General features: G+C 41.9%; 1 protein-coding gene across 1 annotated transcript in view; it reads left to right on the forward strand.

Moving 5' to 3' along the window:
* ADAMTS12 (ADAM metallopeptidase with thrombospondin type 1 motif 12) overlaps window positions 1-23,500 on the forward strand; it is a 390,694-nt gene that overhangs the window by 255,093 nt on the left and 112,101 nt on the right. The window contains exons 13-14 of the mRNA NM_001192609.3: window positions 3,259-3,392; window positions 15,015-15,135. Of these exons, the coding sequence (NP_001179538.1) occupies window positions 3,259-3,392; window positions 15,015-15,135 (255 nt within the window). The remainder of the gene's footprint in view (window positions 1-3,258; window positions 3,393-15,014; window positions 15,136-23,500) is intronic.

Genomic DNA, 23,500 nt, shown 5'->3' on the forward strand with positions numbered 1-23,500 from the left:
CTTCATGAATTTTTATGTCTCTGCTCTCTGTAGAAGTCATGGCTCCAGAGGCTAGTGATTCTCACCATATTTAAGACCCATGAAAGATTTTTAAAAAGGAGTTCAGTGAGTATTCTGTCAAGTTTGTTTCTCAGATGTGATCTGTGAATAAATGCATTGTCTAAGAGGAAAAAGAGTGGTTACTTGAAAGGTCTCATTAAAGCATTTCTTTTTTGTTAAAAATAATTGTGTGTGTGTAGGTTAGGGGCTAATAGAGTGAGCGCTAAGCTGAATCATCGGGTTTTACTCCGTCACTCATACTGTGAGATCTTGGAACACTTAATCTCTCTGGGCCTAAAATTTTCTCTTCTAAATGAAGATAATGATAAAACTAACATCCTCGGGTGGTTGTGATTGTTAGAATGAGATAACATAACGAATGCAAAGCACAAGATCTGGCAAATAATGTTCAGGTAATGCACTGGCTGTTATTTTAACAAGCAAAAATTCCTGTTAACTCACTAAATAACACCCACCAAATCTCTGAATAGTTGTATCCTTCAGGAAGTGAGTCAAACAGCACAAGCCCAGAGGGAATATAACTAAGGCAAACATTGGAACTTCACCACTTTGGAATTCAAAATGCCTTTGGATGGGGGTTTTACTGGCTGCAAAGACCCATTTTTACAACCCTGAGAGTGAGTGTTTTCTTAAAATTTGCACCCGTAGGCACCTCTGGGCTTCCCTGGTGGCTCAGCTGGTGAAGAATCCACCTGCAGTGTGGAAGACCTGGGTTTGATCCTGGGGTTGGGAAGATCCCCTGGAGAAGGGAACGGCTACCCACTCCAGTATTCTGGCCTGGAGAATTCCATGGACTGTATAGTCCATGGGGTCACAGAGAGTCAGATGTGACTGAGTGAATTTCACTTTTCAGTTTAGGCACCTCTAGTCCCAGCCCTCCCAGCAGGCTGAACAGGTAATTCCTTTAGAAAAGCTCCACAATAATTCAGGGGTGCTTCCTCTTTGGGTTTAATGTGTCCCGATATCAATACAAAATCTCAAATCTAAATTCTAAAGCTCAAATCAAAGCCTCATTTAAAAGTGCTTCCCCAGCCTCCATCCTTCTGCTTGACAGGCTGATATTTCCGTGGTTGCTTCCCAGCTCACTTGGACTCAGCACACCTGGGTGGATGCTCTCATCTCTGAAAGAGTAAAATTGTTCCCAGGTGGCTCCTCTAAGCACTGCTATTCCAGTTCAGGCAGTGACAGAGCTAATCATGCTGCCAGGAGTGAAGATTTACAGTAACCCTGGGCTATGCCTTGTTCCTGGAATCTTCTGGTCCTTTGCTGTTGGCGCTTTGTGCAGTGATCGCTCCAACTCATGTTAACTTCATTCGTATTCTCAGACAAATTATCCACTGCACTTTATATAAAATCAGTTGGTATTCTTTATGCACTTTTACCTTTCTCCTTTGAGTTTTGAGCAGATGCTTTAGAAGCTCTGACTCAAATTTCTCCCGAGTTTCTGTGTTTGAGTTTTGCTCATAGTTAGATCTGTGTAAGTTGTACATTTTTATTTCTTCACCATGTGGATCATGGCATCCCTGAGTACCCACACCTAGAGCTGTGCACACTGGCTTGCATTTGGGGCCCAGCCACACTGTGTAAGTTGTACATTTTTATTTCTTCACCACGTGGATCATGGCATCCCTGAGTACCCACACCTAGAGCTGTGCACACTGGCTTGCATTTGGGGCCCAGCCACACTGAGGTGTGTTCATGGCAAATGGACTGATGGCTGGTCTCATAAAACCCTCAGCTGGTCACAACACCAAGAAATTAACAGCACGTTCCCCAGGAAACAGACCCAGAAGAGATCCCAAAAAGACATTTCTGAAGGGGATAATCTTAGATTTTTAACTTAAAAAAAAAAAGACATAATATTCAAAGAAAATTACTATTTGAACTCTTATTATATACACATATAGGGCTTCCTAGGTGTCCTAGTGGTAAATAACCCGCCTGCCAATGCAGGAGACCTAAGAGACACGGATTCGATTCTTGGGTCATGGAAGATCCCCTTGAGGAGGGCATGGCAACCAACTCCCGTATTCTTGCCTGGACAATCCCATAGGCAAAGGAACCTGGCAGTCTACAATCCATAGAATGGCAAAGAGTCGAACATGACTGAAGCGACTTAGCATGCATGCTGCTGCTGCTGCTGCTAAGTTGCTCAGTCATGTCCGACTCTGTGCGATCCCAGAGACGGCAGCCCACCAGGCTCCACCGTCCCTGGGATTCTCCAGGCAAGAACACTGGAGTGGGTTGCCATTTCCTTCTCCAATGCAGGAAAGTGAAAAGTGAAAAGTGAAAGGGAAGTCACTCAGTCGTGTCTGACTCTTAGTGACCCCGTGGACTGCAGCCTTCCAGGCTCCTCCGTCCATGGGATTTTCCAGGCAAGAGTACTGGAGTGTGGTGCCATTGCCTTCTCCGAGCATGCATGCATGTACATGTATTACCTATTAAAATTTTTAAGGCAATTTATGTTTTGAAAGTTATCTCCTTTTCTGGTTATTCTAAGTACTTACAAATAGATATGAATTTTATTATATAAATCTTTAGAACATTTATATGTGGGAGATCATCCATCTTCATTCACAAGTGAACAGAAAATTGGGCCTTAAAATGGATTCAATGCAGGACCTAGCACAGTGGGAGGGACCACTGTGATAAGCAGGTTGGCTTCTGCTTTGGATAAAACACAGATCTTTTGTTTCTATGTGGTTGTAAACCTGTGTCCAAGGACTTCTTGAAGAGAGTAAGGGAGAATATTTGTTGGGTTGGTTTATGATAGAGGCAGTGGTATTAGCAATGAGCTGGCCCGCATGGAAGGATCTCCCACAGTGGTCTGCTTACTTTGCTGCAAAGAGTAGGCAAGCATCATGCTTGTCTGGAGCCTGGCACCTCTGGTTTCTACTACTTATTTTCTAGGTTAACCCCAGATACTCAGTACCTTATTTTTATAAGCACAGTTCAACATTGGGTTGAAAGGTCTCCTCATTTGTTACAAAAGATAGCATTTTAAAGCAGTCTTCCCAGTTTTATTTATTGTAAACCTCTTTAAAAGAAAGAAGTCCCCATTACAGCATGTGTCATAGAAAGGTGGAAGATGGGAATCTTCAGATTGATGACACCTGGGGGGTCCTGTGTACAAATCCTGGGGGAAGGGTGCTGAGCTGGGAAGCTAATTTGCGAGCTTTTGTCCCTTTTTCACTTCAGCACGTCCTTGTGAGCTCTACTGCCGACCCATAGATGGCCACTTTTCCGAGAAAATGCTGGATGCTGTCATTGATGGTACCCCTTGCTTTGAAGGCGGCAACAGCAGAAATGTCTGTATTAATGGCATGTGTAAGGTATTGGGTATGTTTCCTTAATCTACAACTTTTATAAAATCGTGACTTTTTATTAATTTGGAAAGTTAAATGTTTTAATCTTTTGCTTTTGTGGTATTTGCATGTGGACTGGTATTTTTATACAGTCTGAGACAAGACTTTTCAGTGTTCATCAAGGTCACAGTTAGAAACCAAATGTCCTCCTGCTGTTGTCTTCGTTTCTTGAGCTGTTGACGCGCTCTGTGATATTTCAGGCATGGAGCTGAGCCAAATTGAAGAAGAATCAAATTATTCTTCTGAGGAATAATTCTTTGGAGGAATTATTAGGAAAAGGCAACTCGAATTATTTCAGTGGCTTTGAATTACTCATTGGTTACTTGCCAACAGTAAATTTGAGGAAAAACTAATAAACAACTCTATAGTGTTTTTCACAAAGCATTTTGATATTTAATTCACCTTGATCACCAACATGATCACCTTAGAAAGAGAGATGGCATGACAGATAATTATAAACCAGGTCTTCTGATATCAGTTTAACTTTTCACATTGACTCCATTAGGAAACTCTTGCCTTTATATAAATTACTTGGGTCTGATTTTTAATCAGACTCGGCATCACGGGCTCAATGGATATGGGTTAGAGCAAGCTCTGGGAGTTGGTGATAGACAGGGCAGCCTGGTGTGCTGCAGTCCATGGGGTCACAAGGAGTCAGACATGACTGAGTGACCAAACTGATTTTTTAATGCCTTTATATGTACAACCACTGAGGAATTTCTCCCATTGCTTACAGTCTATTTTGCAAGGAACTAAGGAACAAGTTTTGAGATCCAGTACTTGGTCATGAACCTCAGTTTAAAGAGGAGGTGTTTTGGGGACATCCCTGATGGTCCCATGATTAAGACTCAGTGCTTCCACAGCTGGGGGCACGGGTTTGATCCCTGGTCAGGGAACTAAGATCCCACATGCCATGCACCATGGCCAAAAATAAATGAAGAGAAGGTGTTTTTAATCAATGAAAGAAAAGCTATATGAAAATAACTAAGTGTTAGTAAAGCATAAGGGCTTGTTTTCTTCAAGAAAATTAGAGATACCAAGGGAACATTTCATGCTAAGATGAGCTGGATAAAGGACAGAAATGGTATGGACCTAACAGAAGCAGAAGATATTAAGAAGAGGTGGCAAGAATACACAGAAGAACTGTGCAAAAAAGATCTTCATAACCCAGATAATCACGATGGTATAATCACTCATCTAGAGCCAGGCATCCTGGAATGTGAAGTCAAGTGGGCCTTAGAAAGCATCACTACAAACAAAGCTAGTGGAGGTGATGGAATGCCAGTGGAGCTATTTCAAGTCCTTAAACATGATGCTGTGAAAGTGCTGCACTCAATATGCCAGCAAGTTTGGAAAACTCAGCAGTGGCCACAGAACTGGAAAAGGTCAGTTTTCATTCCAATCCCAAAGAAAAGCAATGCCAAAGAATGCTCAAACTACCGCACAATTGCACTCATCTCACACGCTAGTAAAGGAATGCTCAAAATTCTCCAAGCCAGGCTTCAGCAATACGTGAACTGTGAACTTCCAGATGTTCAAGCTGGTTTTAGAAAAGGCAGAGGAACCAGAGATCAAACTGCCAACATCTGCTGGATCATCGAAAAAGCAAAAGAGTTCCAGAAAAACATCTATTTCTGCTTTATTGACTACGCCAAAGCCTTTGACTGTGTGGATCACAACAAACTGTGGAAAATTCTGAAAGAGATGGGAATACCAGACCATCTGACCTGCCTCTTGAGAAACCTATATGCAGGTCAGGAAGCAACAGTTAGAACTGGACATGGAACAACAGACTGATTCCAAATGGGAAAAGGTATACATCAAGGCTGTATATTGTCACCCTGCTTGTTTAACTTATGTGCAGAACATCATGAGAAACACTGGGCTGGAAGAAGCACAAGCTGGAGTCAAGATTGCCGGGAGAAATATCAATAACCTGAGATATGCAGATGACACCACCCTTATGGCAGAAAGTGAGGAGGAACTAAAAGGCCTCTTGATGAAAGTGAAAGTGGAGAGTGAAAAAACTGGCTTAAAGCTCAACATTCAGAAAATGAAGATCATGGCATTCGGTCCCATCACTTCATGGGAAATAGATGGGGAAAGAGTGGAAACAGTGTCAGACTTTATTTTTTTGAGCTCCAAAATCACTGCAGATGGTGACTGCAGCCATGAAATTAAAAGACGCTTACTCCTTGGAAGGAAAGTTATGACCAACCTAGATAGCATATTCAAAAGCAGAGATATTACTTTGCCAACAAAGGTCCATCTTGTCAAGGCTATGGTTTTTCCATTGGTCATGTATGGATATGAGAGTTGGTCTGTGAAGAAGGCTGAGCGCCGAAGAATTGATGCTTTTGAACTGTGGTGTTGGAGAAGACTGTTGAGTGTCCCTTGGACTGCAAGGAGATCCAACCAGTCCATTCTGAAGGAGATCAGCCCTGGGATTTCTTTGGAAGGAATGATGCTAAAGTTGAAACTCCAGTACTTTGGCCACCTCATGCGAAGAGTTGACTCATTGGAAAAGACTCTGATGCTGGGAGGGATTGGGGGCAGGAGGAGAAGGGGATGACAGAGGATGAGATGGCTGGATGGGGTCACTGACTTGATGGACGTGAGTCTGAGTGAACTCCGGGAGTTGGTGATGGACCGGGAGGCCTGGCGTGCTGCAATTCATGGGGTCGCAAAGAGTCGGACACGACTGAGCAACTGAACTGAAGGGCTTAGTGCTTAGGCTCTAGAATCTGAACCCAGTACCACTATTTCCAAGATGTGTAACTGTATACATCTTTTTAAGACTCATTTATCTTTCATAGAATTGAGATATTAACATATTTTTAGATTAAATAGAGTTTTATATGTAAAGCCCTTAACAGAGCCCATGGCACACCAAAAACTCTTAATGTATTTTACTCATTTTTGCAAGTAATTGTCACAGTTTTTCCACTGGACTGAGTTATCACCATGAGACGATCCTGGCCGTCAGTGTTTAGCACCCTGGGAAGGTGAATTTATCACCCTGCAGGTGCTGATGGACTTATTCCAGTCCTGACCAAGGCACAGGGAGGCAGTGTATGTTTCCCAGGACTGAGTGAGCTAACAGCAGGTCATAATCGGACTCTAAATTAGAAGGAACTCAGGCAAAATTCTCTTCCTGACACACTAATTACCATTGTAGCTGCAAAGAGCCAAAAATAATTAATATATTTTAGGTTAGGTCTGTTCCCCAGAGTGGGAAAAAGTTTGGCTAATTTAGGCCCCAACAGCCCCATGGCCATTTAATACAGTGGTTTTCTGGTCTGGCTGCCTATTAGAATCAGCTGGAGAGCTTTTAAAACCCATACTGATATCTGGCTCTATCTCCCCCCTATTAATTCAGAAATCACCTGGATGTGGAGACTAGGCGTTCGTATTTTTAAGACTCCTCAGGTGATTGCCATATGCTGTTAGGGCTGAGAACTTTAGTCATCAAGAAATGAATGTGATGCTAAAATTATCTTTTAGACCTAAATACTTTTGCCTGTATAGAGACTGTCTTTAGCTTTTGATGGAAAAAGCAAGTAGTTTGAACAGAAACATAAGGGGTGTAGGATATCTCTCTTGAAGCCAATTAAATCAGCTTAATAGAATAAGTCAGATTCTCTCAGCTTGCTTTTTTCTTTCTAGAAACCAGTTAAGGTCTTTTAGAAACATTAATTACTTTATATCTATACCACACTGAGATAAGTTTTTAAGCTGAGAAATTATGTCAAATCAAATTTACCTTAATAGCCTGAATGCAGTTTATCTTTTAAAGATCCAAATTGTAGTTATTTTCAGCTTTTGTTAGTCTTGTTATTCATTTACTACAGTTTTTTTCAAAGGGAACTGAACATGTATTGAAAGGAAAAGTTATACCATCAGAAAAAAATGTATATGGTATCTGATTCATCTTTGTGTATATGAAAATGCTTGCTTATGGTCATATAAATACCTGCTATAGTTGCTTATACTCATATATTTAGCTATTTTGAAATAATGATGTTTGCCACCATTTTGGCATGTTAGATTTGCAGATTTTGTTGTCAAGGGGATTATTGAATGTTGATCAGAACTGAATTTTTTTAGGAGAAGTAACTCTGCGTTCCTCTCCCATTTTTTTAAACCTGTCCTGAATTTCTAAGCTTCTTTTTTTTTCTATTTATTGGATTTTTTTCTACTATTTCATTTACCCTCTGTATCTACACAAGACTAAGATTTTAAGTGGTATTTGCAGTAAATTATTTTCTCCTGTCCTTTTTTGGGAAAGATTTACACTCACCTTCTGCTAGATTTTTTAGCGTTAATGGATACAGCATCCTCAGAGTTCTTTCTCGTTTAAAAATATGTATAAATTTGCTTTTTTCTTGAAGGACACTTGACTGGGTACAAAATTTGGGGCATCACACTGTCTTTCCCCCTAAATTTTGTAAATATTGCTCTTCTCTCTTCTGCTGTTGAATTCTCATATGAAGTACAGGGCTGGGCTAATATCTCTCCCTAGGTAACTTGGTATCTTCCTTTCTTTTTATGTAATTTACTTTTTATTGAAGTATAGTTGACTTACAGTGTTTCAGGTATTTAGCAAAGTAATTCAGTATGCTGTGCTGTGCTATGCATAGTTGTTCAGTTATGTCCAACTCTTTGCCACCCCATGGGCTGTAACCTGTCAGGCTCCTCTGTTCATGGAGATTCTCCAGGCAAGAATACTGGAGTGGGTTGCCATGCCCTCCTCCAGGGAATCTTCCCAACCCAGGGATTGAACCCAGATCTCCCACATTACAGGTAGATACTCTCTGAGCCACCAGGGAAGCCCAAGAATACTGGAGTCAGTAGCCTATGCCTTCTTCAGGGGATCTTCCGGACCCAGGAATCAAACTGGGGTCTCCTGTATTGTAGGAGGGTTCTTTACCAGCTGAGTTACCAGGGAATGAATATATATATATATATATATATATATATATATGCTTTTTCAGATTCTTATCCACTATAGGTTATTACAAGGTATTGAATATTGTTCCTTGTGCTGAATAGTAGGTAGAGATCAATAGGTAGCATCTATACAGTAGCTTATTGTTTATGTATTTCATTTAGGGTAGTATGTATCTGTTAATCTCAGATCCCTAATTTATCCCTCTAGCCTCTTTCCCTTTTGGTAGCTAAGTTTGTTTTCTGTGTCTGTGAGTCTATTTCTGTTTCATAAATAAGTTACTTTGTATCATTTTTGTTGATTCCACATATAAGTGATATCATGGTATTTGTCTTTCTCTAACTTACGTCACTTATATGACAATCTCTAGGTCCATCGATATGGCTGCAAGTGACATTATTTCATTCTTCTTTGCATGCGTGTTTCTTCATATGTCCAACTCTTTGCGACACTATGGACTGTAGCCTGCCAGGCTCCTCTGTCCATGGGATTCTCTAGTCAAGAATATTGGAATGGATTGCCATTCCCTTTTCCAGGGGATCTTCCTGACCCAGGGATCAAACCTGTTATGTCTCCTGAATTGCAGGCCAGTTCTTTACTACTAGCGCCCCCTGGTCTGAGTGATATTCCATTGTACATATACACCACATTGTCTTTATCCATTCATTTATTGATGGACATTTAGGTTGCTTCCACACCTTGACTACTATAAATAATGTTGCTATGAATACTGGGGTTCATGTGTCTTTTTGAGTTAGAGTTTCTCTGGATATATGTACAAGAATAGGATTATTGGATCATTTGGCAACTCTATTTTTAGCTTTTAAAGGAATCTCTGTAGTGTTCTCCAGAGTGGCTGCACCAATTTGCATTCCCACCAATGATGTAGGATGGTTACCTTTTCTCTGCACCCTCTCCAGCATTTATTATTTGTAGACTTTTCAAGGATGGCCATTCTGACCAGTGTAAGGTGATGCCTCATTGTAGTTTTGATTTGCATTTGGCTAATTAGTGACGTTGAGTGTATTTTCATGTACTTATTGGCTATCTGTTTATCTTCTTTGAGAAATGTCTATTTAGGTCTTCTATTTTGTTATTTTATTTATTTATTTTTGCTGTTGAGCTGTATAAGCTGTTTGCTTATTTTAGAAATTAGTCCCTTGTCAGTTGCCTCATTTACTAATATTTTTTCCCATTCCATAGGTTGTCTTTTCATTTTCTTTATGGTTTCCTTTGCTGTGCAAAAGCTTTTAAGTTTAATATGGTCCCATTTGTTTATTTTTGCTCTTGTTTCCATTACTCTAGGAGATGGATCCAAAATAATATTGCTGTGATTTATGTCAAAGAGTATTCTGCCTATGTTTTCCTCTAGGAGTTTTTGAGTATCTGGTCTTACACTTAGGTCTTTAATCCACATTGAGTTTATTTTTGTATATGATATTAGAGAATGTTCTAATTTCACTCTTTTACATGTAGCTGTCGAGTTTTCTCAGCATCACTTATTGAAGAGTCTTTTCCCCATTGCATAATCTTGCCTCCTTTTTCATGTTAACTGACCATAAATGCATGGGTTTATTTCTAGCCTTTCTATTCTCTGAACTTCTAAGCTTATTTATCACAGATACAAATTTAAACAATGACTTTCAGGATGTCATTTATTTTTAATCACAAGTATGACATGCAATAAGCTTTTAAATATATGAACAGATATTCCCACCCCTCTTCCTGCTATCCCAGCTTTGCAGTCTTACCTGCTGTCTTAAGACAGGATACCAATCTTCCAGATCACTCACCCTTTTGGTAACCAGTTCTCTGACTTTCAGTTCCTTTGCTCTTCCCTTTTCTCCCAGTCAGTGCAGCTTTGGCTTCATTTCCTTCCCAAACAGCCTTGATGCCTTGAACTGTCATATCAACCATCCCTTGATCTTCTCTTAGCCATCCATCAGCCTCTCACCCTAGGACCCTGATTCTGATCAACCCACCATAATGATTTTTGCTCTTATAATAAGTTTACTGTACACTTCTTAAAATAATAATTTGCCTTTGTGAATTCCCTTATAAATTAGTGTCTTTTACCCCCACTGAGTCCTCAGGCTTCCCTGACAGTCTTCCCACCTGTCGTAAATTAGCTTCCCTTCTCATTGCTCTCACAATCTTTCTGACTCCTCTTTGTTCTCTGTCATGGCCATTTTGGCCAACTCAGTGATTGGCTGAACACCCAGGTGGCAATTTCTCTGGGCCAAATATCTCTCCAGAAGACCAGATCCAGGCTCCTGACCCTCAGTGTTATGGTAAGAAAGTATTACTGCTGCTGTCCCATTTGTTAAAGGACAATGTCATTTACCTGTTCTCAGTTAAGCGTAACTGGCCCTATCTTCACACTAAAGTTCCATTGGCTGGGAATGAATCTCATCTTGGAACCAGGCATTCTTCCAGTCTCTGCCTTTGCCAAGGGACTGCAGAAAGAAATAATGACATTCTCAGTGGATTAGGTCAAGGCACCAGTTGGTATTTCAGTCTTGTTATATGAGAATTTCCTAAGTAAAACAGTGTTAACTCATGATGAAAAAATGAGAATTAGGTAAGAAAATATGTTACTTATTTACTTACATAGGAGTAAAAGCCCCACTGAAAGACTGGGACCTGATTTCTCTATGTAATACTCAAGATAGGATACTCTTCAGTTCAGATGACAGGGCCAAGAATTGGTGATACACCTCTGCACAGGAAAGGAAATAGCCATCAGAGTAAAGAGGCAACCTACAGAATGGGAGAAAAATTTGCATACTATATATAAAATAAGAAGTTAATATCTAAAACATATGAGAAACTCCTACAATTCAATAGCAGAAAAATAACCTGATTTAAAAATGAACAAAAGACTTGAATAGACATTTCTCCAAAGAAGATATGCAAATGGCCAACAGATATGTGAAAAGGTGCTCAACATCATTAAACATGAGAAATACAAGTGAAACTCATGAGCTATCACCTCACAGCTGTTAGGATGGCTGTTACCAACACATATGAGATAGTGAGTATTGGTGTGGATGTGGAGAAATTGGAATCCTGTGCACCGTTGGTGGGAATGTACAGTGATGCAGCCACTATGGAAAAAAATAAAAAAATTAAAAATAATTTAGTTTTAATTAAATTAAAATATTTAATTTTAATTAAATTTAAATATTTAATTTTGATTAAATTAAAATACTTAGATACATATTTAACTTTAATTAAATTTAAATATTTAGTTTGTGATTAAAATTTAATTTTTACCGTAAGACCTAACAATTCCAGTTCTAGGTATATATCCAAAGGAATGAAATCAGGATCTTAAAATGATATCTGGACTTCCAAGTTCATAGTGACATTATTCACACTAGTCAAGATATGGATGGAAACAACCCAGATGTTCATCAATAAATGAATGGATAAAGAAAATGTGGTATATGCATATCATAGAATATTGTTCAACTTTAAAAAAGAAGTAAATTCTGTCATTTTGGCAATATGAATGAGCCTAGGAACGTTATGCTAAGTGAAACAGGTCAATCGCAGAAGGACAAATGCTTCAAGATTCCACATATAGGAGAATCTAAAATAGTCAAACTCACTGAGGCAGAGAACAGTGGTTGCTAAGGGAACAATGGAGGGTTGCTGTTCAACAAGTATAAAGTTTCATTTACGCAAGATGAATATGGCTTGAGCTTTGCTATACAATGTATTGCCTGTGGTTAACAACACTCTATTGTTCCCTTAAAAACTTATGAAATGGGTAGATCTCATGTTAAGTGTTCTTACCATACACACAAAAAAAGGGACACAAGAAAACTTTTGGATCAGATGGATATGTCTATTGCCTTAATTGTGACGATGGTTTCACAGGTGTTTGTATGAGTCCAAACTCATCAAATTATAAAATTAAATATATATAGTATTTTACATATCAGCTACACCCCAAGAAAGCTGTTTAAAAAAAAAAAAGAAATAGTGATAGGAAATTAGAGTGATTTCCTTTTGTAAAGAAATGCAGCCTGTGGGGTGGCTGTCTGACCTCCTAAGAGTCACCGGGAGGAGAGCCTTCCTGGAGTCGTTGTTGCATTGGTGGCAGCAGCACAGCCCACTCTGACCTGCTGAAGGCAGAAAGACAGTGTTATCCATCGTAGCCCTGTTGCCAGATCACAGGGCACGGAAGAAAGGGATGTCTGTTCATTTTTCCTTGAGAGCCTTACAGGTTCTGTGTAGTCAGGAGGATGGGCTTCCACCTTCCAAGCCTTCAGTTCTGTACTCAGTTCAGCGTTGACTGTGCTGTGCGCGGCTGCTGGAGGAGCAGAGGGTGAAGTCTCCACCAGCACCATGTGCTGTGCTCTGGGTCAGCATCTGACGGGGGTGTGTTTCCTTCCCCACCCCTGCCCCCCGAGGGATGCAGGCAGATATTGGTGGAGGAGAAAGATGCGCTCGAGGTGTTTGTTTTTCTGAACTTCTTTCCTTTTTCTTCATGTTTTCCCACTATTTTTTGGCACTCCATGCTGCTTGCAGGCTCTTAGTTCCCCAACCAAGGATTTCACCCATGGCCCCTACAGTGGAAACTCAGAGTCTTAATCACTGGACCACCAGGGAAGTCCCTCTTCATATTTTTTAATCCATTCCCCTCTTGGTACAGATGTTTAAAAACACTTTACTATGTTGCAAAGTATGTTTCCCTGGCTCATTCCAAATTAGTGAAGAAATGAAGTCGCTGGGAATAGGATGTGTAAAGTTTAGCTTATTAGAAGATGATCAAGCTTGACATAAATACATCACTTGTGAAGGGCTGGCATTTTACCTATAGCCACTAAAGGCACATATCCAGACTGTTTCTTTCCTTTCCATCGTGATTAGTGTGATTGAGTTTTTTAAATCTCTTAGCATTTTGTGCGGAGAAGGCAATGGCACCCCACTCCAGTACTCTTGCCTGAAAAATCCCATGGATGGAGGAGCCTGGTGGGCTTCCGTCTATGGGGTCGCACAGAGTTGGACACAACTGAAGCGACTTAGCAGCAGCAGCATTTTGTGTTTCCCAATTGAGTCAAGTGGCACAATCTTCAAACATAAAGAACGTCAGAGATGGTTAAACTGAGGAATGGTGCCATTTTCTATCTGTGGGCATTCATCCTCTATTTAGCTAGTGGAGGGAGAATATATTTAAAGACCTAAATGGTTATTCCTTTCAGGTGATTCAAGGTGGCTTTAAAGTAAGAAAGGAACTTATCTTTGAGAGAGAGAAAAAAACTACTTGGGCACAATTCTTCTTCCCAAACAGAAAAGACAAATCCCACTAAGAGATTATGGTGTGTTTTTCCCTTTTTCTATCATTGAAATGTGGTTAAGGAATACAAGCCATAGAAAAGAGCCAGCAACAAAGGACTTCAGCGGAAGCTCACGTGTTTCATGACTTTCCATCTGAATGTTACCATTCTTGGCTATCTGATGCCACCAAACACCCCAAGTTTAATATTCTCCTTTCCAGTATGGATATTGGATGGGAAAGACTTGGTTGTACTGGTAGGCAGAGGAGAAGGAAGATGGAGAGGGAAGGATGATGGCTGGGAAGGACCAACAGACAGAACACTGAGAAAGGATCGGGTCCAGGGCACATGAGCAAGATTAGTCCTGGCTCAGGGGAGAAACAACCAGTTTCTCCTGTGTAGTTGGAAGGAAGGAGGTCAGGATGGCTGGGATACTATAAGTGTGACGTGTAGTAGGGGCTGGGGTCATAGGAGGCTCCCAAGAGTCTGATGTGGGTCTGCACGGCCGAGATCTCATCCTGTGTGGGACTGGAGTGGTCTCAGCATGAAACCAGGAAAGTAAAGGGAGTGAACAACTGACTATAGGTGACAATGACTATAGCCATTGCATCATCCCTGGGAATCTCATTAGAGAGGAGAGGGCATGAGGTTTGCACATCTGAAAGAGATTCGCTGCTCCAATGACTCTTGATTCCAAGACGTTTTTCACTGTTTTGTTTTTGAAACTGTTTTCAATTCTGCTTCTGGCTCAGGGGAAACCGCAGACCCATTCAGTGCACATCTCGTTTCCCTCTAAGCAGTGTTTCCTTTATCATCAGTGGATGCTTTGAGTATTGCTCTGGCCGCCACCAGGAAAAGGAAATGTGTTTTTATAGACTCCATTTCTATTCTTTATTCTTCTTTGTGCCATGTACTGGAGAAGGAAATAGCAACCCACTCCAGTATTCCTGCCTAGAGAATCCCATGGGCAGAGGAGCCTGGTAGGTTACAATCCTTGGGCTTGCAAGAGTCGGACATGACTTAGAGACTAAACCGCCACCACCAACTGCCATGTACAAGTCAGTGGTCAGTATTTCTGTGTCCTAATCCATGTGAGTTAGTGTTTTAGGGCACTTTCCAGTTGTTTCTTGGACACCAAGTATGTATCTTGGCCACCAACTCTGTAGTCAATACTTGATATAGGAACAATGACTAGCGTGTACATTTTGTATGTAACATAACAAGTGTAAAACACATCTACCTGTCGTCAGCCCTGATCTCATCCAGAGCAAAGGGGAAAGAAGAGTCAGAGGTCCAGGGCAGCCGTGGCATCTCCTGCCCGTGTCACTCACCCTTAACCTCTCTTCTTCGCAGATGGTCGGCTGCGATTATGAGATCGACTCCAACGCCACAGAGGACCGCTGTGGTGTGTGCCTTGGGGATGGCTCAGCCTGCCAGACTGTGAAGAAGATGTTTAAGCAGAAAGAAGGATCTGGTAATAAACAAATAATTTCAGTGGCAGGGGACTGAGGATGAAGGTCAAGATGGAGTACTATTTTTTTTTTTTTAGCAGATTGTAACTTTTTAAGCAGATTGTAACTTTCACAGAATTCAAAATAGATATAGCCTTGACTACAAAGGCTCCTTGGCAGTTGTAGAAAAGGGATTGATTGCTAAGTGACTGCAGGAAGCATTACTTTGCACTAGGGATTTAAGATGGTTGAGTGGCTGCCCACAGGACCAGGTTTAATAGTGTGATCCCTGGGAGAGGATCCAGGGCTGAAGGCCAGTGGACCAAGACCTGAGGGAGAGAAGGGATGAAAAGTTGGTGGAGGAGGATGCAGACATGGGGCAGGTTCCATAATTGAGAGCAGAGAAGCCAACAGTGGGTTTAAAGGCAGAAGAATCAGGATGTAGCTTTAGGACCAGAGGAGAAGCAAGGCAGGGTTACTTCAATTTGCTCTTATTCCCAATCCCTTCCCATAAGAGGGTCTCTCCCAGTGGTGCCTTAAGTCTCTCCAGGTGGCTTCTCCCAGCTAACATGCCCTCCTTACCCACACCCCACCCTTACTTCTCCATGATTACCTTTTTTGAGATTTCTTCCTTTAACAGCTTCAGGGTACTAATGATCTTTGGGGTTGGAGAGCTCATCACCCTCGCTCCTCCCCAGAAATAACCAGACAGGAAGGGAGTGTCATTAAGCCAGTTACATTATATGGGAGCCAGTATGGAAGTTGTTATACTTCAGAATTTTCCCTGCCCAGGAGAGAAGGAGTTGAGACAGTACAAGGCAGCTCTCATCAATCATTGCTTGAGGCTACTCTGGGGAGGTAAGGGGTCCAGTGGTTGATTCTCTGGATTCCAAGGAAAGCAGATGCTGGGAGTAGGGAGGCCAGTGTGCTCCACCCAGGTAGAGATGGGACAGTACCCCTGTGTCCGGGCTGGGGTGACGCCCAGGGCAGAAGTCGGATCCTGGGGCACCTCCCTTCTAGACATGCTTACCACCTGGGATGAAGTGACTAAGTTCGCCCAAGAGATTATTCATTAAGTGACCTGTTGTTCTCTAGTACACATAATAGTGGATAACCCAAATTTAACTTCCATCCCCATTTTTTGATCTTTGGCTATTGAACCAGGAAGGTAAAATTGTAAAGTGAAATGCTTGTCCTGCCCTTTCAAATTACCGTTGCGGGATTATATTTCATGTCTACTATTTGAAAGCTTTATTATGCATGAGACATCTTTTGCATTTTACTAAGGATGTGAATGACAACCCATTTATCTTAAGTGTATGGTCAAGTGTCCTGTGATAGCTAATATTTATTCAGTCTTTACAAAGGTGTTATGTAAATGATTTCGTTATTTAGATATGACCTTATTTACTTGGATTAGTAAAAGTCAGACTTAAAATTGCATTCCTTTATTTAACCTCTGTTTTCTTTCTTTTTTGTGGGGCTTTGTATCTTTGGCCTCAGACGTGGTATGCTTTTAACATAATGGTGTGCATGCTTAGTCTCTCAGTTGTGTCCCACTTTTTACGACCCTCTGGACTATAGCCCACCAGGCTTTTCTGTCCATGGGATTTTCCAGGCAAGATTACTGGAGTGGGTTGTCATTTCCTTCTCCATAACAGAGCTTCCCTGATAGCTAAGTTGGTAAAGAATCCGCCTGCAATGCAGAAGACCCCAGCTCGATTCCTGAGTCAGGAAGATCCACTGGAGAAGGGAATAAGCTACCCACTCCAGTGTTCTTGGGTTTCCCCAGTGGCTCAGCTGGTAAAGAATCCACTCGCAATGTGGGAGACCTGGGTTCAGTCACTGGGTTGGGAAGATGCCCCAGAGAAGGGAAAGGCTATCCACTCCAATATTTTGGCCTGGAGAATTCCATGGACTGTATAGTCCATGGGGTTGCAAAGAGTCGGATACAAGTGAATGACTTTCACTTTCACTTTCTCCATAACGTTATGGTAACTCCTTTGAAAAGCATAGTTTTCAGTCTCAAATCTCTACCACTTAACCTTTTAAGCCCTTAGGAAATCAGGCTTTAGTTCTGGGATCTCATCTCTGCCCTGGTGTCCTAGGGGTGAGGAAAACGGACCAGAAACATCTTGAGTTTCCCTCCCTCTACCACACCTATCTCAGAAACTGCAGTCCATCTGGCTGTATGCCCACCACTAAGCATTTTTATCCCCATTGCCTTTCTGCTTTCTGATAGCTCTTGGCATCCAGAGAGTGTGTCAACTTTATGCTGTTTTTACCCTGATGGCTTTCTCAAAGCCCTCTGGCACGGCCACCCACAGCACAGTGGAGAAACCCAGTAAGCACTCATTCTAAACTCTGTGGCATCAGTTAGGGGTCTGTGTTCCATATCCCCACTGGACACTGGCCAGAACCCACTTTTGCTACATGCCCGATAAAGTTGGAAACATTGTAAAGAAGCTGGCTGCTACCACCACCACTCCCAGATTGAGTGAGGCTAAACAGTGATGGAAAATTTTGTGAAAGGGTATCAGATTGTATTGGAGAGGATGATTTATGCAAAGGCCAAAGTCAAAAGAGAAAGTCCCTCTCCTGGAAGACACCCAATGTATTAGTTATTTTCTGTACTTGTTTACATGCTATCTTGTGTTGTTGCCCTTTTTCCACCTTATATTGTATTCTTTTTTTCTAACACAATGCAATCTGAAGGCTGAATTGTCTTTCAGGCTTTTTCTCCACTCAGCCCCAAATCAGCAAACACAAAGGATATATATGAATATATGAATATATATATATATAGTAGGTATTCAATTTACTCATGTAAATTTCAGTGAAAAAAGTCTTTCATAGGGTGGATTCTATATTCCTTTGCCAATAAAAGAAGCAAATCTTTATCCTCTAGTTATGTTGACGTAATATCTCAGTAGGTATTTTCTCCTGGATGTCCAGCCTGTGGTTTTGCTGGAGTGTTGTAACTCTTTTGTAGCACGAATATTGTTACAATACTGCATACCCAGTATTAAAATATTGGGTTTTAGTCACTTTCTGATTCTAGCCCAAAGATTGTTATTCATTTGCTCAGTCATATCTGATTGTTTGCTAACCCATGGACTGTATCACACCAAGCTTCCCTGTCCTTCACCATCTCCTGAAGTTTGCTCAAACTTGTGTCAATTGAATCAATGATACCATCCAATCATCTCACCCTCTGTCATCTCCTTCTCTTCCTGCCTTCAAACTTTCCCAGCATCAGGGTCTTTTGCAATGAGTTGGCTCATTGATGAGCCAGCCCAAAGATGGAAATCTCCGAATCCTTCCTCTTTTTGTGCATGTCCTGAAGTATTCTTTTCTCTTTGTCTCTCCACCTAGAGCTGCTGTTGTTGACAGCAAGCTGGTCACAAGGGTCCCATTTGCCCTCAAGAGTCTGTGGCTTGTGACAGTTCCTTCTGGATAATTATTCCCAGAGCAAGTGTGTGTTCATAGCTGCAACATGGGACTGTGATTGATGGAAGATGGCTTTGTTATTCCAGGACTTGTGCATTAGATCCCCAGAGCCTTGCTATCACTGTTCTTAACCATGACCTTGAAAGAAAACCAGGTATCTTTCTTCTAAGGGAAGTAAGAAACACCATCAGGCAACATTGAAAAGAAATGAACTTGGGCAACAGGTGCAGACTAGCTCTTGTGGCAAAATTATCTCCATGACTAGGAAATAACAAGAATATGTGCTCAGTCACTCACAAGGAGTCAAGAATCCTTCAAAGCTTGCATGGCCAGACTGATCCATGGCTTCTGCCTGAGTTCCTCTCTTTTTGTCCTGCTTTACTCTGGCTGTCAGCTTTTTATCCAGAAGTATAGGTGAAAAAGTCTGCATTAGAGATGTCCATGGCAGTCATACCCAATACCTCCTCCTCTCTGGCTGCTGCTGCTTTTGATGATGGAGGCATGAAATACTGGTCAAGCCTTTTTCTATATTTTTTGTGAGTGCTTCTAAGAAACAGAGAGGATGATGTGGAGTTGAAGTATGCTCAGAGGCAAAAAGACTGGGTTACTGGTCTAGATTGCCATGGACCTTGGGGAAGCCACCCCTCTGGGCCATTTCTGAGGCCCCTTCCAATCCTCCATGGTATATTTTGTTGTCCCCCATTTCCAGCACGAAGGCTGATCATTTGTTGATATCTAAGTATTGAAGTTGGGCAGAGTTTTTCGGAGGTGTCTTTATTCATGGCTACCCTGGAATGTCCCAACAGCTGTTTCCATCTTTCTCTGGGAAGAGGAACTCTGCTTAGTAGATCTGATGCTGCATACTAGATGGTGACATCTAGTCCTTTAAGTAAGACCATGCTTGGGGAACAAAAGGGCTATCCTCTTGTAGACCCTCCACAATAACTTCTATTTCCTCTCATGGAGAAAGAGGAAAAAAAAAAATGGCATCAGGTGTAGCACATGGTTACTGTGATGGAAAGTGTCTTCAGTTTGAAGAACTTAGGCCCAGAGTACAGGAACTCCCTGGCTCATTTGTTCATTCACTTACTTGCTCTTTTACTTGAGAAACTTAAACTGAGCACCTATTGAGTGCTTGGCATGGGGGACAGAATAGTGAATAAGATGGTAACTCTTCCCACTGCTTGTTTCCTCACACTATCTGGGTGATGGAACCACCAGGAATCAACTGTGACATTTCGCTCTTAGGGAGAATTTAAATTAGGAGTCTGTTTCAAAAGGAAGTTAGGAGAATATAGAGCCATCTTCTTCCAAGGGCACCCTGGGCTTGCCACCCAGAGCCTTGGCCTTCATCCCAAACTCCTGCAGCCCATTCTCTTTGGTTTAGAACACTGACCCCTTGTTGCCCAGCTCCTCAGCATGATTTATTTCCTTCTGCCTAATCTCCTTGATTCTATAATACTCACTTACCTTGATCTTTAATATTCAGTTCAGTTCAGTCGCTCAGTCATGTCCGACTCTCTGCGACCCCATGAATCACAGCGCACCAGGCCTCCCTGTCCATCACCATCTCCTGGAGTTCACTCTGTCTCAGGTCCATCAAGTCAGTGATGCCATCCAGCCATCTCATCCTCTGTCATCCGCTTCTCCTCCTGCCCCCAATCCCTCCCAGCATCAGAGTCTTTTCCAATGAGTCAACTCTTCACATGAGGTGGCCAAAGTACTGGAGTTTCAGCTTTAGCATCATTCCTTCCAAAGAAATCCCAGGCCTGATCTCCTTCAGAATGGACTGGTTGGATCTCCTTGCAGTCCAAGGGACTCTCAAGAGTCTTCTCCAACACCACAGTTCAAAAGCATCAATTCTTCGGCGCTCAGCCTTCTTCACAGTCCAACTCTCACATCCATACATGACCACTGGAAAAACCAGTGCCTTGACTAGACAGACCTTTGTTGGCAAAGTAATGTCTCTGCTTTTGAATATGCTATCTAGGTTGGTCATAACTTTCCTTCCAAGGAGTAAGCGTCTGTTAATTTCATGGCTGCAGTCACCATCTGCAGTGATTTTGGAGCTCAAAAAAATAAAGTCTGACACTGTTTCCACTGTTTCCCCATCTATTTCCCATGAAGTGATGGGACCGGATGCCATGATCTTCGTTTTCTGAATGTTGAGCTTTAAGCCAACTTTTTCACTCTCCACTTTCACTTTCATCAAGAGGCTTTTGAGTTTCTCTTCACTTTCTGCCATAAGGTTGGTGTCATCTGCATATCTGAGGTTATTGATATTTCTCCCAGCAATCTTGATTCCAGCTTGTGCTTCTTCCAGCCCAGCGTTTCTCATGATGTACTCTGCATATAAGTTAAACAAGCAGGGTGACAATATACAGCCTTGACGTACTCCTTTTCCTATTTGGAACCAGTCTGTTGTTCCATGTCCAGTTCTAACTGTTGCTTCCTGACCTGCATACAAATTTCTCAAGAGGCAGGTCAGGTAGTCTGGTATTCCCATCTCTTTCAGAATTTTCCACAGTTTATTGTGATCCACACAGTCAAAGGCTTTGGCATAGTCAATAAAACAGAAATAGATGTTCTTCTGGAACTCTCTTGCTTTTTCCATGATCCAGCAGATGTTGGCAATCTGATCTCTGGTTCCTCTGCCTTTTCTAAAACCAGCTTGAATGTCTGGAAGTTCACGGTTCACATATTGCTGAAGCCTGGCGTGAAGAATTTTGAGCATTACTTTACTAGCCTGCGAGATGAGTGAAATTGTGCGGTAGTTTGAGCATTCTTTGGCATTGCCTTTCTTTGGGATTGGAATGAAAACTGCCCCTTTCCAGTCCTGTGGCCACTGAAGAGTTTTCCAAATTTGCTGGCATATTGGCACTTTCACAGCATCATCTTTCAGGATTTGAAAGAGCTCAACTGGAATATCTTCAATATTAGCTAGCTCTTTCTGCGAAGAAGGGAATGGCACCCCACTCCAGTACTCTTGCCTGGAAAATCCCATGGGCGGAGGAGCCTGGTGGGCTGCAGTCCATGGGGTCGCTAAGAGTCGGACACGACCGAGCGACTTCACTTTCACTTTTCACTTTCAGGAAATGGCAACCCACTCCAGTGTTCTTGCCTGGACAATCCCAGGGACGGGGGAGCCTGGTGGGCTGCCGTTTATGGGGTCGCACAGAGTCGGACCCGACTGAAGCGACTTAGCAGCAGCAGCAGCTCTTTTCTGGTATTTTTTAAACTTCTTGCACTTAATCCATTGACCTCCTAAAACCACCCTTCTGGACTCCTGTGGCCTTTATTGGCTTCTCTTGACCCCTCCAATGCCAGGTCCTCTGACCACTAACCCAAATCCTGGGCTTATTCTCACGGACCTGCTTTGTTCTGATGCTGGCAACAAGGGACCACATTCTCTGAGCACCCTGGAACTCTCCTACGACTAATTGTGTCACTTAACTCAGGACCCAAACCACCAGCCTTGATTCCTACCTCCTTGATTTAGTCCTAACCAGAATATGCTCAACTTTTGTTTAAAATCTTTTTATGGAACTAGAACAGTTACCATATAAAGTTCACCTTTAATTTTATATTTTAAGTACACATTTGCATATCTATTGAGTAGATTTGATGCACATAGTAGAGTGACTTTAAGTCTTTCAGCACAATACTTAATTCAGTTTCCACTGTCTAATATACCTTACGTACAGTTTTTCATTTCTACAATTCAGCATGCTGAAAAAAAGGTCTAGAGTCTAGAGAGCAGAAGAAACACATAGAATGTTCTTAAACTCTTGCTATTAGCATCCATATCTTTCTTTAGAAGAGATTCCTGGAATGGAGGAAAAGCAGCAGCTGCCTGAAATTGTGTACCTGACCCCCTAGATCCCATCCTGTATTGGTTTTGTGTGTTTATGTGCTTAATACTTCTGGCTGCAGCTCCCTAGGTTCTACCACTGATCTTCATGGTCAAAAGATTAAATTCACAGAGAGTTCAGAATTGACAAAAATTATAACTTCAATGCCCATCTTAATTCCATAATGAAGCACATTCTGGACTTTGGCTTGGGGCCTCTAGGCTCTGTGACAAACTAATGTGATCATGAATATGAGCGGAGCCCACTAAGAGCACTCACAGCACAGGTCGGGGCTGTGGCCTCAGTGTTGAGTGCAGTGTCTGTACAAGTCTGGGCAGTGGGACTTGAGATGCTCTTAAGAAGAAATGATATGGCTTCATGACTCAGAGTTGCTCCTAGGCTGTCCCACAATATTCAGTTTATTTCCTATTGATTTAGGAGAGAATAGGGACCATTCTAGGGCTTCCAGGATGATGCTAGTGGTAAAGAACCTGCCTGCCAATGCAGAAGACATAAGAACACTGGTTTTATCCCTGAGTCAGGAAGATCCCCTAGAAGAGGGGATGGCAACCAGCTCTAATATTCTTGCCTGGAGAATCCCATGGACAGAGGAGCCTGGCAGGCTACAGTCCATAGGGTTGCAAAGAGTCAGATACGACTGAAGTGACTTAGCACAGCACAAACGGGGCCATTATATGATTTTAGGAAGGTGAAATGACATGAGGAGGTCAGTGTCATAGAAAGCCTAGTTTGCCAATGACATACAAAATTACCTGGAATAGGAGAGCCCAGTGCTGAGATATCAACCCAGGTCCAGGAGATGAGGGCCTGGACTAAAGAAGTTCATGTAAAGGGGATGAGACTCACATAAGAAAACATCCCAGAGACAGAATTGGAGGCAGAAGTTAGGAGATAATGATGAGAGAGGACATGGCTTTCTTGAAACCATATTTACCAAAACACCACCTTTACTTGGAAACTGTCCTAAGTCACACTTTCTGGGAAACCTTGAGTTGGAAGGAATAGGGAGAATGGACACTCTACACAGAAGTTCTCCCATCAGAAGAGCTGAAAGACCTCCTGGGCT

The sequence above is a fragment of the Bos taurus genome, chromosome 20, assembly GCF_002263795.3.
Source record: "Bos taurus isolate L1 Dominette 01449 registration number 42190680 breed Hereford chromosome 20, ARS-UCD2.0, whole genome shotgun sequence".
NCBI classification, from domain to species: Eukaryota; Metazoa; Chordata; class Mammalia; order Artiodactyla; family Bovidae; genus Bos; species Bos taurus.